We start from the raw sequence: 16,382 nt of genomic DNA, 5'->3' as shown, positions 1-16,382 counted from the left end.
ATATCTTAATAATTAAGGTATCATACAACTTGTCTCCCACTGTCTCATATCTTAATAAATAAGGTATCATACAACTTGTCTCCCACTGTCTCATATCTTAATAATTAAGGTATCATACGACTTGTCTCCCGCTGTCTCATATCTTAATAAATGAGGTATCATACAACTTGTCTCCCACTGTCTCATATCTTAATAATTAAGGTATCATACAACTTGTCTCCCACTGTCTCATATCTTAATAATTAAGGTATCATACAACTTGTCTCCCACTGTCTCATATCTTAATAATTAAGGTATCATACAACTTGTCTCCCACTGTCTCATATCTTAATAATTAAGGTATCATACAACTTGTTTCCCGCTGTCTCATATCTTAATAACTAAGGTATCATACAACTTGTCTCCCACTGTCTCATATCTTAATAATTAAGGTATCATACAACTTGTCTCCCGCTGTCTCATATCTTAATAATTAAGGTATCATACAACTTGTTTCCCACTGTCTCATATCTTAATAATTAAGGTATCATACAACTTGTCTCCCGCTGTCTCATATCTTAATAATTAAGGTATCATACAACTTGTTTCCCACTGTCTCATATCTTAATAATTAAGGTATCATACAACTTGTCTCCCGCTGTCTCATATCTTAATAATTAAGGTATCATACAACTTGTTTCCCACTGTCTCATATCTTAATAATTAAGGTATCATACAACTTGTTTCCCACTGTCTCATATCTTAATAATTAAGGTATCATACAACTTGTTTCCCACTGTCTCATATCTTAATAATTAAGGTATCATACAACTTGTTTCCCACTGTCTCATATCTTAATAATTAAGGTATCATACAACTTGTTTCCCACTGTCTCATATCTTAATAATTAAGGTATCATACAACTTGTTTCCCACTGTCTCATATCTTAATAATTAAGGTATCATACAACTTGTTTCCCACTGTCTCATATCTTAATAATTAAGGTATCATACAACTTGTCTCCCACTGTCTCATATCTTAATAATTAAGGTATCATACAACTTGTCTCCCACTGTCTCATATTCTAATAACTAAGGTATCATACAACTTGTCTCCTAATGTCTCATATCCGAATAAATAAGGTATCATACAACTTGTCTCCTAATGTCTCATATCCGAATAAATAAGGTATCATACAACTTGTTTCCCACTGTCTCATATCCTAATAACTAAGGTATCATACAACTTGTCTCCCGCTGTCTCATATTCTAATAACTAAGGTATCATACAACTTGTCTTCCGCTGTCTCATATTCTAATAACTAAGGTATCACACAACTTGTCTACTACTATCTCATATCCTAGTAACTAAGGTATTATACGACTTGTCTCCCGCTGTCTCATATTCTAATAACTAAGGTATCACACAACTTGTCTACTACTATCTCATATCCTAGTAACTAAGGTATTATACGACTTGTCTCCCGCTGTCTCATATCCTAATAACTAAGGTATCACACAACTTGTCTACTACTATCTCATATCCTAGTAACTAAGGTATTATACGACTTGTCTTCCGCTGTCTCATATCCTAATAACTAAGGTATCATACAACTTGTCTCCCGCTGTCTCATATTCTAATAACTAAGGTATCATACAACTTGTCTCCCGCTGTCTCATATTCTAATAACTAAGGTATCACACAACTTGTCTACTACTATCTCATATCCTAGTAACTAAGGTATTATACGACTTGTCTCCCGCTGTCTCATATCCTAATAACTACAGTGTCTAAGAGAAACCAATGATAAATAAGAAAGCAAAAATCTGTTATTGAATAGATGATAACAGGGATATTCTGAAAATGCTCATGTTCAGAATAATCAAAACTTCAGTATAATATGAATTATCAACTAAAGAAGACTAACTTGTGAGAGGGTCATACGCTTCCAACCTCGAGAAGAGGTCATCGTCCTCTTCCAGGGCTAAGATATTCGCCAGACCCCTGCCAGTTTCTCCGACTATCGCATCGTCATCATCACTCCACTATTAAAACAAACACAAAGCTCGACTTATGGTTGGTTCACACTATATCGCCGTATTTCGGCGTTGATGTCGCAATACATTGGTGATCGTCGATTCTAACAATGCTCACACTATCACAAACCCATCCGCATTTGCATCAGCGAATACTTCACGACGTAGTGTTCTCATTTTTCTTTTTAATGTTTCTCCCAGGAACCTTTTTATTTTGACGTACTCAAATCAAATACTAGTCCAACAGAAACTACCATAAACGAAATAAATAGATTACGCTTTCCGCAACAGTGAATCACTATCGTCGAAACAGTACAGACTGTACAGGCTGTCGTTGATGCTCAACTAACTATCAGAAAAGTTTGACAGCTGCAAAGCTCCACAACGTATCCCCGTTGCTTTGTCGTTGCCATCGGTTTATGGTGCACATAGACGATGATGAATACTGAAAGGTCAAAGTCGATATACTACGAAATAATGCGAACCAGCCTTTAAGATGCATTAAGTACCTGACCACTCAACAAAACATGCATGTAATATCCCTTGGCTGCAGTTTCTCTTCGCCCATTCAACTCTCACATATTGATCTATTCCTTTCATAATATTTGCTTTTGCAGACACAAGTACGTTACAATTTAAATCAATTCTAACACCCTGTCAGTCACTATTGCTGTCTGTTGGCAAACTCACCCCTTCGTCCTCATCCATGCCTAGCTCACCAGCTCCATTGCCTCCTGCTTCTGCCCCTTCCTCAATCTCATCATCCTCATCATCATCGTCGTCATCTTCTTCCTCATCTTCTGTTGTGTCATCTTCTTCATTCTCATGGTAGGGCTGCACTTCATCTGTGAAAACCAGTTCAAATACCACTCCTAAAGATTAGATTTGCGGACACTGTCACACCCTAAGATTCTGCCTACACCGCAATTATATAAAGAACTTAAGGAAGTTTTATTGTCGTTGTGCAACAACAACAATAAAACAATGGCAACAACAATAAATGGCAAACCAGTTTATCAATTGGAGCCTGGACTTCTGAGCCACTGTCAGCACAAACCATCGCTGAAGACATGGAAACCGATTTACATGACTTATCTGTTAGTGTTGAAGATTGTTAAGTCAACCTACGCACCCGCAGCTCTGTCATCTTCATCTCTCGCAACATCATCCATGTCTGACACGTTATTTACGTCGTTCACACGTTCCATGTCATCATCATCATCCTCATCATCATCATCGTCGTCGTGAGAGTTGTCTGACAGTCCTTGACTGAGTATCTCATCTAAGGCTTGTTCAAGTACCTCATTCACCTGTTCAACCAATGATGGGCAAGTTGCGTCCAATCAACGAACCAAAAAAGTGGAAGGAAAGCTAGCTGGCATGAGCACTTAAATTTGAAAATAAGCACATCTATTTACCTGCTGGATGGAACAATAAGACATGCATAAATAAATAACCGATTGAACAGCTGTTATTACATGCAAATGAAGTAAACTCTTGTTCCTATCTAGTCACTATAGCAAACAATGACTTATAGTAGACACCTGCCGCGACATGACGACTTTAGCAGACAATTTGGCCTGTGCAGTGGCTGTAGCAGACTATATAGAAATATCGCCACTTGTTCCGGATATACCGATTAAAGCAATCTCTAATTCTACCTTACAAGAATAGCAAGTGATTGCAGCTATTTAATCATGGCCAAAAGAAACACTACTCACTTGTCGGTGTACTCGATTCAATAACCTGCCATCTTCTTCGTCAAGCTCAGCCCTCAACATCTCATTCTGTTGTTCAAGTTGTTCAGGCTCCACTCTGTAGGTCATGGCACTTTCGGAAGTGTCAAACTCTTCCACCCCATCAGCAATATCTGCTGAATCAAGAATTGCTACAAAAAGCAAAAAACAACTTCATTCAGGGTCAAATGCTCACCGATTAATACAATCATACTTGTCACCATAAAATGTGATTGCGCACTGGTCCGAGGCACAATTCCAGGTGGTCTACTTTATGGGTCCCACTATTTGAAATGGCATGTTTAGATAAGTTGAGATTTGACAACAGAGAATCTTCTACCCGTGCTCACCGTTTTGAGATGGATCATTGTTGGTCTGATTATCTGGTACTGAGGCTAAAGCACTATCAGCGTTTGTAGAAACTTCATTAGATTGAGGCTGCGCAGTAGCGCTGACATCGCTCTCCGCAGCTGCTACTGTTGTTCCTAATGTCTCGCTGCGAGTTGAAATAAAATGCAGGCAAATGGACGGTGATATACCATAAAAAGTCTAATAAATATTCAGAATACCAGCAGCTATTTGGGCTAGTCAAAGCTAGATATTTATTCTACAAATGACGCACTGAAGACGCACTGAAGACACACTGAACACAAGTGCCAGAGGATGCTGAAACATACCAATCAGCAAATTATTATCATTCAATTAACAAGGAATGAATAATAGATGATCTGACACTTCAGACTCTTCTCATAGTCAACACACTACATACCGGCCCGTCGGGGGTTTATTTGCTATTGCTGGTGCTAGCTGCGGTTGGTTGACAATCCTGGAGAGGGTTTCGAGTGGTTTGAGCAGAGCGTTAATAGTTGACACAGCGGAGGGGTTAGAGAGATCAATACTGTGGGCAATCCTGGCGAGATCCGAGATGAGGCCTTTTTTTACCATAAGTTTGACCATCTACAAGAACAATAGCATCAACATACAGCTTATCGGCTCTGACAGTTCTCAATAACAAGCTGCTGAACATGTGATAAGTACAAACGATGTACAGTAATACTTCAACTTACGAGTGCTCCAACGTACGAGAAACTTGAGATACGAGCCAGCTTTCAAGCAAGTTTTAGCACTAACATACGAGCCATGTTTGAGATACGAGCACTTGAGTCAGTTGCCAAGTATGCCAGAGGTGTTTTATGAGAACAGCATCACTCTGTATTTTTCAACTGCTCAGGTTATACTGTTGTACCGTGTTTTTTTTTGGTGCACGATTTTCTGTGCAGAATTATGTGAATTAAACGTACTGTGCGTAGACCAAAAGTTTGCCAGTAAAATGAAAGATAATACAAAGAAAAAGCAAATGATAACAATTGATATTAAACAGAAAAATATTGAAAAATATGCGAAATGTGTATGCGTGATTGAGCTAGCTCGGCAATATGACAGAAATACATTCATAATTATCAAACAGAAGGATTATATTCAGGGCATTTAGTTCGCAAAAGGACTAACCATAGTTTCTAAACGGTGCAGCGATCTTCACGACCGCTGATGGCATTGGACAAACAATTGGCCGGTGACAGCGTAACTGAAACGATGCTATGTAAAAAGGCCGGCGCTATCTATCCAAACTGTTTAATAGACATTCGGACAAGCTGGCTAGTGGTCGTGCATTAACCATTTGTGACGACACCTGTGTTCGTCCTAATCGCAACACGTTGCAAGGGCGACAAAGGCAAACGTCTTTAGATAGGTTTATCTTAAAACGGCTGGCTAGTCGGGAAAGCGAAAAAAAAGGAAAAATTTCTCGCTAACCAGCGAGAAACTTCAAACTATGAACGCCGAAGAAATTTTAATTACGGTTAGTTGAAAATGAAAGTTTGCTTTTAGGTTTGCTTCTGAGTTTGTCTTTTAACACTTTGATAAGATCCAAATTTATCAAAGTCAAATGTTGTTACGAAGGATAACTTATATCTCCCTCCCTGGCAAATGCGAGTGTTAACTGCTATTGTATGTATTTAATTTTACATTTTAATTAATCACATTTCCTTGCATTATTTATTTGTTGCTTTTTGAAAGCATGTAGTACGTAAGGACAATAACCAACATGTTCTTTCTGTTACAATATCTTGTTTTGAGTGTTTTATTGGCTTTTTTAGAGTATGGAAACCAATCAATATATATTTAATTGTTCTATATATAAATAAATTGCACCAACATGCGAGTAAATTGACATACGAGCTCAGTCTCGGAACGCATTAAGCTCGTAAGTTGAAGTATGACTGTACTGAGTTATTCCAGTCATGACCTATAGAAAGACTTATGAGGGGTCTCGGCTATTTGAGTGATTCCAGTCATGACCTATAGAAAGACTTATGAAGTCTTGGCCATTTGAGTGATTCCAGTCATGACCTATAGAAAGACATGAAGTCTTGGCCATTTCTTCGCTAGAGCTTCTTAGCTAGATTTGACTGGTACCTCCGGCGTCTATTTAGTGCCAAGTTTGCAAAGCCAACAGTTGCGGTAAGACTAGATAAGGCTTTTCAAATATGGTAAAGAAAAAGCAACTACTGATTAGTTTAAGAAGTTACCTACCTGATTCATTGAATTGTGAGGCATGGTCTTCCATAAATGTGGAGGTTTTACCTGACCTGGCGATGAAGGACATGCTTCCACCAGGGTGTTAACCAATCCTGTTAAACTTTGGATGTGGGTGTATTTATGTGTTACCTCTGGCATAGCTAGAGTTCTCTACAAACATGATGATGATTATGTTGTAGAATAACTTGATGTTATATGTCACCAAAACACCCTTTTCATTAATTAAGCCAACTGAATGTGTTTGACAATAATATCAAACTGATTACATTGGTGACAACCATTACAAAAATCCAAGTCAACTGTGATCATGCAAATATAATAAATTGTAAACAAGGAAAAGTGATTGTCCCACGACCAAACACGAGCGAAGCGATTGTTTGGGAGATTTATGATAAGTGCATATGTGCATACAACTCACGAAAATTATTCATCAACGGCCGTCGTAAACCCTTGTACCGAAATCTCATCAACGAATTAAACCATTTTTCAATGGAGTCGTTTAAGTATAATAACGATACAAAACACATATAAACCTATTTAAATATGTTACCAAGTCTTTATTATTTGTAGAAAATTTCCTAAACCTTACCCATCCGATCGGATTATACATAAATAGACAGATTATTTCGGTCGGAAATCGTTATTAAAACTTGACAAGCCTTATTTTTATCAAAATTAACCCTTTGGCAGAGGAAATGACCAAAATGTCGTTTACCAGTTGCGTGGGGAAACGACATTTATGTTGATTTCGGTAGACGTTTATAAAGCTGTCGCCTAGTAACGTTAAACAAAGGATATGAACACTAGTAAGTTTTAAATATCAACAAGATATCGGTCGATGATTTACAATATGAAACGATTATCTGAGAGGCATTGCTTTGTGCTAAAAGCTAAACAAATCGCGCCTCCTTGGAAAAGAATAAAAGTTGGAAAAACCAGTCAACATCGGCTCGACTTTCAGAACGGTAAAATAAAAGATCATTTGATCCTGCGATCGTTAGTGATTTTTGTCTGATCAGAATAAAAATAATTCAAATGATAGAAGTGATGTAAACTTTTTTGGACTTTTAATATAATTAGGAATATACAGAAAAAACGATTGTCATGGTGGCTCGCACGGCTACGTTATAGCGTTTGACTCTCCCGAAAAAAATGCTTCCAAACATTTCATACTGGGACAATTACACATGGTTGTATTTTTTTAGTAGTACATATGTGAATAAATGTTTATATACAAAAATTTTTGTTCATAGAAATAAATTAAAGATTTGAGCTATGCATGTTCATAAAATATCAATTTTATTGAATTTTCGAAAATAAATTACACCAGTTTCGGTTGTTTTTGGGGGCGTTAATCCAGCCAAAGGGTTAAGACCGGCAAACGAAACGCCGAGCGACAGAGAATAGAACCATTAAGTCGTGCGCATTTCACGTAAAAAACGTGCACATTTCACCAGTCTATAGCATTGTCCAATTGCCGAAGGTTTCTGTAATTAATGTAGAAGTACTGAAAAATAATCGTTTCTTTTTTGCCGATTTCAAAGTAACTGACATTTTGGACACTTATAATGAGTACTTTGGTATTCCAACTGATGCGCAAAGCAGGGAGAGTAAAAGAAATAACGATGATATTTTTTCTAACGATTCTGATGAGATTATTATAACATTTCGATTTTATAAGATTTAATTATAAGAATAATTATTCGTTTTTATCAGATTTAATTATAAGAATAAGCATTCAAATTTACAAGATGAAGTATATAGTGACCGATGTTGGGCAATATGTTACTGTTATTATTTTTTTAAATGGTTTTGTTAAATAGATTTTCTAAAAATCTACATTAATATCACAACTTCTTGATATTGTTAGCAATGACGTTTTGAAATGTAAACAAAATTGTGCATTGGTTTTTTATTATTACTGTATTACTATATTAATAATATTGGTTATTCTAATAATACCAGTGCATTTTACTTCTAATATTGCATTTCTCCTATTGCGGGGAGAGATATAAACATATCTTTTCCTTACATTATTGCTGTTTGTTGTACATAATAACACCCAGTACATTACAGCTACCATTGCAGTCCTATTGCACTGCAGTGCCATTGGACTGCTAATATTATATTTCTCAACCATCAGTACCCTTTCTTTTTTCCAATATCACTTTGGTCGTGGGCTGTATGACAGGGGAATTTCTAGTTTATAGGATTTATTTTTATTTACAAGATGAAGACAGACAACCATAGGCTGAAAACTACACCAAAAGCAAACAAACAAGGTATTGAATAGTTTGTAGTTTGATTTGTGGCATGACGTGCCACACCCAAAAATATGTTAACCTCTTGCTATTGCTAACTTAACTCATAGAATTAGCACCTTTTGGCAAAACTGGAAATGTTAATACTCTTTGGCTTTGTTGGTGACAATGAAGCTGAAAAATACAGCCCAACCCTTCGATTAAACGCCACTTCTAATCGACCACAAATTTGACATTCATTGTTTGATCTTTACGAACCCATAATAGAAAATGATAAGTAGAAATATGCCCACAAAATGGTAACATCAATAATAATTTTTTCATTAATGCTGTAGTGGTTGCTATGGTTTAAATGACAGTGTACCTCAGAGGATCGATCATCATAATCATATTAACAACACTGATTCAAAATCACTAATGTCTAAATCCGATCCATTGTCTTCGGATTCGCCCCAAATGCGTTTTAAAACCTGATCTGAAGACTTTAAAGTGTTTTGATAACTGATGAGAATACTCTTCAGGAACACTGTAGACGTAATAACAGCTATTATTATGGCTATCGAAAAAGCTTTGCAAGCAACACCATCGAAATAATAACTGTGTTTGCATTAGATATTTACTCTGGGTTTTCATACCCCTTTATACGAAATGTTCGCCTTACGATGCGAACACTGGGACAAATTAAAATCGAATGGCGAGGGTCCACTGTATATGAAAAATGGTTTAGCAAAAATGTTGAGGCAGACGACATGAATGTCGCTCACTAGCGACATTAGCATTGTTATCACTTGTAAAAGGGTTATTTGTAGAGAAGTGAATAATGAATTTTGATTCTAATTTGGAAGATTAGGAAAAGTAGGAAGCCCATTTGTATCGCAGCACTTTTTGTAAATAGTCATACAAATGCAAAAATGTTTTTGATCAAATGTTTGCTGTGCTTTTTGACTTCCATGATGGTGAATGAAAATTATACATGATCTACAAATATGTTAAGAAAACTGTAAGATTAACTTTAAATATTTTGAAACAGTAAATTGTTTAATATTCAATAGAACAAAATAATGCTCTCAAAAGCGTCAAATTTAATCTGTAACTGTTTCAGAAATTGCTTTCAACTACATGTAATTGACAGCTTCATTTAAACTTATTAATATTTGTGCCTAATAATTGACACAAAACTAGCTCTTTGTGTAACAGCAGTTTTAACAACTCGGTCATAGCTGTACCTGGAGTGAAGCTTTAAGCTCATTGACGAGAACCACTTGACCGTCAGGTGATTGGTTACAAGAGGCAACACTAGCAAATAGTATTTTGCTCAGTGCTGGACAGTCTTTGTCTCCATCTTCCTGGTTGCCAGGCAACAGCTTGTCGAATATGAAAGTCAAGGCTGTGCACGACTGTAACACAAACACAAGTTGACCATTTTGCGTTAGCACTACAAGCAAGTTTTCTGATGCTCGCAATGATCAGTACTTAGTAATTACTTTCTAATGTGGCCCTGCACCAACTTTACAATTATGCAGAGTACAACAGAGCAAAATAACCATATCAATAAGTCATAACATGATTGCATACAAAGTGTTTTAAATTGAACCAATTTCTAAATAGGCTTTTTCAATGTTTGTACTATAGCCTACAATACCCTTTGTATTGATCACATGAGGCCAACATTAAATATTGTATACATATATTAGACACATATATTTCTTACAAACTTCATTTTTTCTTGTTTATAATAAACAATTATACAGCTAGCTTGGTAAATACAAAAAACCGGAAATACTGCATAACATGATATACAAGACTAATCACCTCACCATCTAAAGACAATTTTTCCATATATTTGCCTAACAATCATGGAAAATCAATGTTTTAATTTATCACACTTTACATGAAGAGATAAGATATATAAAGAGAGAAAGGTTTGTTGTATTAAGACCTGCAAAAACTTTGCAGTTTCCAAAAAATGTTCAAATTCCATGACTGATAGTTTCAGTTGAATCAACCGACTCGATTGTTACTTATGGGTTAAAAAAAGATGTCATCCGTTATGGTTCTTTGTAGTTATCTCCTCTCCTCAATTCAAGTAAAGGCCTGTGATTTTGGTTTGATCAGTGATGTATATTTAACTGTACGGAGGGTTGGGTAAGTTGTACTTTTTAGTGGTTCGTGTTCTTAAAACTTCTTGTTGTTTTATGTCCGTTTCGATGCAGGCTTTTCATCATGGCAGTCGGAGTACATCTTTTAAAATATTACATTTCACTTACAATAGTTATCAGAAATAATATAATACTGAACTTCAATGAACAGTTGACAAGTGTTTTTCAGAGCGGCTATGCTCTGGCGATTATGCAAATACAACATGACACCAAGACGAATGTGTTGAAAATGCTGAAATCTTTGAGACAAGCCTTTAATGTTGGACCAAATTAGTCACGATAACTTATTGTCGATGAAGTCTGGCGATATACATCAACGAAATGCATGGTGTAGACATTTGCTGCAGCTACAGATACCATACCTACTAAACGATCAGTAGTACTGACCAATAGATTGACCAATGAAAATTGACGTCAGTCAAGTGAAGACCATGACATCCTTACTGGACTTTCAGTACATTTCTGAAATATTTTCAGCATATTTGTATTGCAACATGTTTGATCAACGTTTAACCCTTTCACTGCCAACCATCTACAAATTCGGCTATCGGCCTAGTGCCAGCCATTTTACCGAATACTGCGGATATTGCTTCATGATATGTATGCAATATTTTTTTAATTTAAAACTCTATCTAGAACATTTTAACATATTTTATTTTGCCAACATTTCAACTAACACTGCTATGCAAAAAGTTTAACGTATCTATAATTTGCGCGATGATAAAGCTATGTGAAACGATCGCTACGAAACTAAGACGATCCTCCACAATATTCCCTTACTCTTACAAAACTATTACTTTCACCACTATCAGAGTCACTGCTGCTACTTTAATTATCTGTATAATCACGAAAATCTAAATCTGAATTGGCTATAACGCCATCAGCATAAGTAATTACCTGTTTTCTGACTCACGCAGTACTTAGCACAACTTACACAAAAATTGTTTGTTTGGAGGTTAGTAGTTCTCAAACATAAGATTAAAATTGCTTCGTTAGTTTAGGCTAATTTTATAGAGATATCTTCTGACAACGTTGTCAATATCGTAAAAGTCCTAAAGACCGTGGGTTATGTTGTCAACGATTAATAAAATGAAGTTCATACGCAATTGCTGGGAAAGTCGCAAAAAATGTGTCTGTGGCACTCGACTCTAGAAAACGCATAAATGCGTTTTTGGCAGCAAAAGGGTTAAATAATCCATGGTTAAGCACTAGCGTGTGCGCGGCAGTTTGTATATTTACATTTTGCTGAAAGAATAACTGCTATATGTTAACGATAAAAACAACGAAGCACAAAAGTACTTCAAAATCATAATAACAAATGAACTATAGAAAACAGTTATCTGAATAATTTCAGAAACAGTTTCAAGTTGCAAGTAGCTTTTGTAGATATGTTACAAAAGAGAATATCTTCAGACATAGAAATGGTCATTCGTGTAAAGCCGTGCTATCCTCATCATTTGAGTCAATCTTGGACACAACTAGTACGAGTTAAAAAGACTAAAATTAAATATTTATCGTAATAATCAACTATTTTCACCAATCACAGGGACATCGATTTTATCTCTACTGTTGTAAAACATGTTCTTAACTAAACAATGCATCAATAACGCGTGTTGCCGGCGATGAAGCAAATTTCTTTGGTGTGTGTAGCCAGGCCTTTAATCTAATAATGATATCAGATATCCAACATTCAATGAAAGAATTAGCATTAAAATATTTTAGTAATAGAGGTTATTTTAGTTTACTCGCGTCAGTTCACCGTTTGACAAAAAATTTGATGCATGTGTTAGTCTCTACAGGACCAACACATGCATCAAAACTCTCAAAGGTCTTGTTAGGCCATGTTAAGGTAAAACAATCTCTCAACACTATATTGTTGTCAGTCTTATACAGAATCATAAAATTTCATGTTTTTTGAAGCATCAGTTCTCTTGTAACACATATATTTGGTGGTTCCCTTGTAACATGTACAATTGATGGTTCCCTTGTAACATGTACATTTGATGGTTCCCTTGTAACAGGTATATTTGGTGGTTTCCTTGTAACATGTACAATATATGGTTCCCTTGTAACATGTACATTTTATGGTTCCCTTGTAACATGAATATTTGGTGGTTCTCTTGTAACATGAATGTTTGGTTGTTCTCTACACAATGGTGCTAACAGATTGTTTCACCTGAGCATGGACTAACAGTTCAATTTGGCAAAGATTCTTTTCCAATGTTATTTGCTCTTGGAAGATAAGAAAACCAAGTGAAATCTTTTCAAGCAACTCTTGTTAGATATAGAACGATAAGATATTGGCTTGCTTTAGAAATCTTCAACAAATTGCGCAAACATTCCTACTTCGATATCGTCACGCTAAAGTCAGATAACTCCAACAGCATTGAATCTTGTAACAGTGTTACAAGATTGTCTGTGTGTGCATACACGCACGCACTCAATCTTGTAACACTGTTACAAAATTCAATGCTGTTGGAGTTATCGGACTTTAGCGTGACGATCTATCAAAGTATCTATCAAATATATATATAAATGCAGTCAAACTCGGATAACTCGCCCTCGGATAGCTCAAAAACATAGTTAACTCAAACGGATTTGTTTGGTCCATTCCCACGCAATAATAAACGGCTTTAGATAACACGCCTTTAACTTCGTTAACTCAAACAGTTTTTTGCCCAACGGCTACCGAGACGGTTGTTATCGCTTTAGAATATCACTTTATTCCAAGCCATAGAGATAAACCTCTACTTTAGTTAGTAGTTCTTAGGCATCGTTATCACCATCACCGGCAAAATATTTTCGTTAACGACTTTTCTAAAGGTTTGCAAAAAATCAAATTTTACCAAACGTCTGCTTAGCCATGGCCCTCCGAAAGCAAGGACAAGCAAGGTAACCTTCGGATAAACTTGGGAAAAAATCTGCAAAATTGGTCTTGGTTAAAATGCTCAAAAGAAAAATGTCTTTTCTGAGCATTTCAACAGCGATCAAGTTTTGCCAGTTTTAATCTGAAAACGTTCTGGCAGTCACATCACATAAAACAACAAACAATGATAGAAAAATCCCTACACTTTCTGATTAATTTTTCTTATAACTTTACATTATAAGCCTTTTAATTTACAAAAAGCCATCTATGCTTTTGAGTTATGTATGGTTTGTATATGTACATGTATCTATTAATAAATACATGGACTTGTGACAGTGCTCTAATAACTTGAACGCTTTGATAACTTGAACACTTTCGCTTGGTCCTATGAAGTTTTTAAGTTATCCAAGTTTGCCTGTATATCAAATATGGCTTGACCAAACAATCAACACAAGTTAGTTGCAGAAAAGCGTGCTGTTGGAAATGGCTAAAATCTTGAGGTGAGTGCTCCAAGGTCCAGGTCTCTGGCAGGAGAACCGCACTTACGTAGACATTACCACCCACTTGGGTTAACAGATGAAGAAACAAATATTTTTTACATATACATAGATACATATGGGAGTGCAAGAGAATCGCTAGCTTCAATTGCATGTTCAGAAATACAATAATAAAATGAGAGCCAACCTCCGTGATCAGATCTGTCTGGCCTGCCAAGTATGTGTGCTGTGTGATTATGCTGACGCAGTGTGGATATGACCTTATAAACTCGGAGAGCATTCTCAAAACGCACGACTTGGAAAGTAGAGGTTTATCAAGATGTGAACTGTCTGTGTTAAGTTGAGTCTTGGTATCTTTGGATGATTTTGCTCCTAGACAAAATGCACACAACAAATAATAGCCTAACAGTAAAAGGCAGTGACAAACATGGGAACATTTTGTCACTGCGCGTTGTAACAAACTGATGAAGCTTATCATTAGTACAAAGCTAATTATTTGTGGACTAAAATTGCCATGAATTGATTTATTTAGCTTGTAAAACATTGTGAATTATCCTAACCTCAATTTAGCCTTGTTAACCAATTTAACTATTTTTACCTGGTAAAAAGGTCAACCAAACAACTAAGAAATCCCGTGCTTCATGTCCATAAAGTGAAGATATAAATACCGCGTTAAGATGTCCCGAAATTTAACAACTGAGCAGTAGCACATTTTTCAAGGAAACTTAAATGTCTTTCTTAGCTTTATTATTGCGCAATGGTAGATTCCAATGTTTTCTAAATCTGTAATTTGGAAAAAGTGAAATCCAAAAACAATGATAATGCAGATGATATTTAGAAACAGACCTAAGAGATAACATGGATAATATTTAATGATAGACCTACGAGATAATATGGATGATATTTAATGATAGACCTAAGAGATAATACGGATGATATTTAGGGACAGACCTAAGAGATAATATGGATGATATTTAGGGACAGACCTAAGAGATAACATGGATAATATTTAATGATAGACCTACGAGATAATATGGATAATATTTAATGATAGACCTAAAAAATAATATGGATGATATTTAGGGACAGACCTAAGAGATAATATAGATAATATTCAAAGTTAGACATAAGAAATAATGTGAATTATATTTAGTGACAGGCCTTAAGGAATAGCAAATGATGAAGCAGTATTCTAAGAACTATTACCAATAGAATTGTTACCCGCTGTAGCGAGTAGACCCTCAAGAAGTGAGGTCTGACTAGATGCCGAGTGTGAAGTCATTGCACTCTCCATACTTGTAACGTCCTTCTCCACTACCAGCTGAGTATCTATATTGCAACTACCGCCTTTGTCAGCATCCTCCTTAGCAAATGGCACAATGAGAATGTTTAGGAGGGAAGTGATGATTTTTCTAAAGGACTCGCTTGGTGTCGGCATCCAGGGCGGCAATTTGTTGGCAACTGGAGCCACAATATCTACTTGATGTTGCGATGACCAGGATGGCTCTACAAGTAGATTCATAATTTCCGGGTGCACAAGTTTTACCTAAAATTCATCATCATTGGTCACTAACACCTACTGCCAATTGCTCCTTTTAACGCGCGTGGTAGCTATTTTGTTTTTGAGTCAAGCTGCAGGTATATACACCCACTAACCTTTTGTTGTGAGTACTAGGTACAAGTATGTATAGTGTGCCCTCGATTTACGATGACCATGTTATACGATTTTTTTGCCCTGCGATGTAGGACACGCTGATTTTTTGCCCTCTCCATACGAAATATCTTTCACCCTCTCCATGCGTAATATTTTTCGCCATATGAAATCAACAAAAATTTCTCAGGAAATTCTAATTGGCCGCCGGTGTGCTGATTATGCCGGAATAACAAATATGCCGATATGCTATTCACAGAAATCCTTCTAACAATGCATGAAAGAATTACGATGCTGCTCCCCCTTTTCGGCGTTGTGCGTTAATAGTTATTGTGAAAATGAAACCTGAAACAGATAGTTGATAAAAGAAAATACATGGAAGAGATGCGATGCTCGATTTCTCTGTTTGACGTTATTCCTTATTAGCTGTTGTGAAAATGCAACCAGAAACATATAGGTGATAAAATTAGAGCCGATAAAAAGTTGAAGTTCAGTAAAAGTTAGTAGTTGAGTACAACACATACTAAAACTTACTTTCAAGTATGTGTTTAGTAAGCTGATTCATTTAAGTTAAATTCAACATTTATGTTATACGTCGG

General features: G+C 36.1%; 1 protein-coding gene across 1 annotated transcript in view; it reads right to left on the bottom strand.

Moving 5' to 3' along the window:
- The window catches only part of LOC137390460 (E3 ubiquitin-protein ligase HUWE1-like), a 149,827-nt gene that overhangs the window by 73,415 nt on the left and 60,030 nt on the right, over positions 1–16,382 (bottom strand). The window contains exons 35-44 of the mRNA XM_068076789.1: positions 15,354–15,638; positions 14,320–14,504; positions 9,837–10,007; positions 6,344–6,499; positions 4,521–4,708; positions 4,102–4,247; positions 3,737–3,903; positions 3,148–3,325; positions 2,706–2,860; positions 1,907–2,024 (exon numbers count right to left, since the gene is read on the bottom strand). Coding sequence (XP_067932890.1) covers positions 1,907–2,024; positions 2,706–2,860; positions 3,148–3,325; positions 3,737–3,903; positions 4,102–4,247; positions 4,521–4,708; positions 6,344–6,499; positions 9,837–10,007; positions 14,320–14,504; positions 15,354–15,638 — 1,749 coding nt within the window. The remainder of the gene's footprint in view (positions 1–1,906; positions 2,025–2,705; positions 2,861–3,147; positions 3,326–3,736; positions 3,904–4,101; positions 4,248–4,520; positions 4,709–6,343; positions 6,500–9,836; positions 10,008–14,319; positions 14,505–15,353; positions 15,639–16,382) is intronic.

Source organism: Watersipora subatra, chromosome 3, assembly GCF_963576615.1.
Source record: "Watersipora subatra chromosome 3, tzWatSuba1.1, whole genome shotgun sequence".
Lineage (NCBI taxonomy): Eukaryota > Metazoa > Bryozoa > Gymnolaemata > Cheilostomatida > Watersiporidae > Watersipora > Watersipora subatra.
The sequence above is the reverse complement of the archived record's forward strand: the minus strand, read 5'-3'. Positions and strand labels throughout refer to the sequence as shown.